The sequence below is a fragment of the Pyxicephalus adspersus genome, chromosome 2 (assembly GCF_032062135.1).
Source record: "Pyxicephalus adspersus chromosome 2, UCB_Pads_2.0, whole genome shotgun sequence".
Taxonomy (NCBI): domain Eukaryota; kingdom Metazoa; phylum Chordata; class Amphibia; order Anura; family Pyxicephalidae; genus Pyxicephalus; species Pyxicephalus adspersus.
In genome coordinates this window covers 8,435,150-8,438,137 of record NC_092859.1, presented here as the reverse complement: position 1 = coordinate 8,438,137, position 2,988 = coordinate 8,435,150, and the positions used below count along the sequence as shown (strand labels likewise).

Sequence of the window (2,988 nt, the reverse complement as noted above, 5' to 3'; positions counted from 1 at the left end):
TCAATGGCACATGAGTGATCATGAGTGACTTTCAACAATAAATGTGTACTGTAGTCTTCTTCATGGAAAAATAAGACATCCACTGAAAATAAGACCTAGGGCATATTTTGGCATTTCAAAAAATATAAGACAGTGCCTTATAATCGGGGAAACAGGGTATGATCATATTTTCATGTGTAATCTGAAATACTTGGTATACTTTATTCCCTATGAAGGGTGTCTTAAGGTGTTGGAGCCTTCACTAGACTTCCCAAGTTCTTTGGTGCACAAGAGCTGATCTTGGATCAACATATACCAGAAATACAAATGAGATCAACATATGAGAACTATGAAAAGGAGCTACAAACTAGAAGAAGAGCTCCAGACAAGTACTAAAGTCCAGATAAGATTTCTTATCCACCCATTATATCAGTTCAAGAGGCTCTTCATTAGGGTTTAAAAATATTAGGAAATAGGAGATCCAGATATCCAGATAGCCTATTATTCATAGTAGAACCGCTGATTAGGGATGAGTGAGCGGGATTTGTAGGTTCGATCTCGCAGCAAATCGGGCTTACCGATTTCTCGCTTACCAAACATTTAAGCAAGAGCGGCCTTGTGATTCGCCATGAGGTTGTTTTTTCACCGAACAAATGAGGGAAAAAGCAGAGGGTGGGAACAGGGACTATTTCCTGCGGGAATGGCACAGGTGGGAGCAAATCATTTGCTCCCAGGATGCACAGTAAGGCCCAACAGCCGAATCAGGAGAGATCTGAGCAGAGGCATATATACAGGGAATGAGGGAGGGGTTAGTCACTCCATCTTTTTTTCTGTGTGAAGGAAAGAAGCAGGGAGAGAAGTAGATTGTGACAGGGACAGGTTAGGAGCTGTTGAGAATGTTTAAAGTCGGCACATTGACTTTAATAAATTAGCAAAATCGGATCGCCGAAATTTTGCGGACCCATCAGAAGTTCGACAAAATTTTCGCGAGACTGTCGGAGGCCTTTCACTCATTCCTACCTCTGATGTACATTGAAATATATTTGGATATTGTGGACCATAAAATATATATCTTTGTATCTATCACATGTGGTTATTCAATAATTTCAGACTAGCTGAAAACATCTACTATAACGGGTCTACCTTGGCGGGTGATTACATCTCGTATCCCATAAGATACCCCTTACAGATAAAAGAATCAAATTTAGCTAAAATTTGTATGATTTCTAGTTCAATGTATGTGCAAATAAACTCAATGTAAGTCGCAACAGTACCACTCATGTTTAGAATTATTCCATGACTTACAGTAGATGCAATGGATCTCCAGGAATCCAAATAGAGGGGTCCTATTCCACTTACTTATTTTTTTTTTTTTTTTTTAAACAAACACACCTAGTAACTACTGGAGGAATGCTCCTCTGCTGACACAATTTGCCTATTTACTGGGTATAATCCTATGAATCCTCATCTACTTTTGAATGCATCATTGATTTTTTTGCATCACCCATTGAAAATCACCAAACTGATTCAAAAGCTTTTTACCTATGAGCAGGCAGATCAAGGAGCTTCCAACTCTGCCCAACAAACAACATATGTACAGAAATTTTACTTATTACCCACCTGATCAGTCAGAAATAAATGATTGAAACCAATGAAGTATCCCAAAGGTCCCCAACCCCCCGGCCGTCTGACAGGTGGGCCGCGTCTCTGGCTGGTGCTTGGGGGGGCGCACAGTCCAGAGCCGCAGACCCAGTCTCCGGTGATTTTGCAGGCTTAGGGCGCTGGGCAGGTTGTGTCTTTGAACACAACCCGCCCACTCTCCCATCACAGGGTCAGACCTGCAATGGGAGAGTGGGCGGGTTCTGGCATTATGACATCATTCTGAATTTTCTTCCCGTTTGAGTGACACACAGCTCCCAGCGCATTTGCAGTCGGGAGTCCCTGTATTTAGTGGTTGGGGACCACTGAAGTTGCCCACCATAGATTTACTAGTAAGAAGCCCCAAGTCTGTTCAGATCGTGAGGGGCCTGGTTAAAGAGCTCCCAGAAAAACGTCTGGTCTGGTTTATTTTATCAAAATCAAGTGTTCTTGGATACATCAGGTTCATCACAGTGCTGTATATTATGTTGGCGCTATATAAATATTAACAATATTAATAATATTTTTTGCATTATTTTGTTTCATGTTAATTTTCCTTTCTTATTCATTTTCCATTGTTCCCCAAGGTGTCCAAGGTTGTAGGCACTTTGCCTTATTTTGTCTTTTTTGTCTTGCACAGCTGTCCTCAGACTGACATTTATCTTTATCTGTCATCGGACTGTAAAGGGCCCATATTAAAGTCTGGTGTGTATGGAGGAGTCGGAGCAGCCATTGCTGTCCTATGCCTGGTCATTATCGCTGTGTCTTACTTCTTGTTCAGACGTGGAAAAAAAGAAAAACTGTGAGTACCATGAAAGGGATAGGGGCTGGGTGGGTGGGGGTTGGGGGGGGGGTTACATGAAAAAGAACCTAAAGTTTGCTGTTTAATCTGACTTCATTAATGATTATTAAAGTAATGTAAGATTTTAGTTTTAGATAGAGTAGGTAAGGCAGGTAGAGACCACATCAGGTTGTTTATATGGTCTGTGTCCTGTAGGGGGGGGGAGGGTTCCTTTCACCTCATGTCCTGAAAACAAAACAGGCTATAAAAACAAATCCCAATCTCTTTAAAAGAGAAAAGAATTTCAATTGTGGAAATGGAATAACTATGCCATCTGGAAGACTTTTACTAACCTCTGATGAGATTTCCAATATTTTTGACCATTTTAAAAAAAGTTATAAAACACTAAGCTAAAAGAAAGTGTTCATTTGCTTTATTGAATATTGTGCTGTATGCATCTTTCTGTTAAAAAGCATTACCTAAGCTTTCCAAATATTTTGTGTTACCAGGGATCCTTTTGCTAATGATCAGGAAGAAATTTGGTATGCTGAAACTGACAATGAATGGCATGTAGATAGTGGTTTTACCAA

The 2,988-nt window shown here is 40.4% G+C and overlaps 1 protein-coding gene across 1 annotated transcript in view; it reads left to right on the top strand.

The window, feature by feature from the left end:
- Nucleotides 1-2,423, top strand: part of LOC140322307 (uncharacterized) — a 37,762-nt gene extending 35,339 nt beyond the window's left edge. Inside the window, exon 10 of the mRNA XM_072398886.1 lies at nucleotides 2,258-2,423. Within this exon, the coding sequence (XP_072254987.1) occupies nucleotides 2,258-2,423 (166 nt within the window). The remainder of the gene's footprint in view (nucleotides 1-2,257) is intronic.
- Nucleotides 2,424-2,988: the final 565 nt, after the last annotated feature.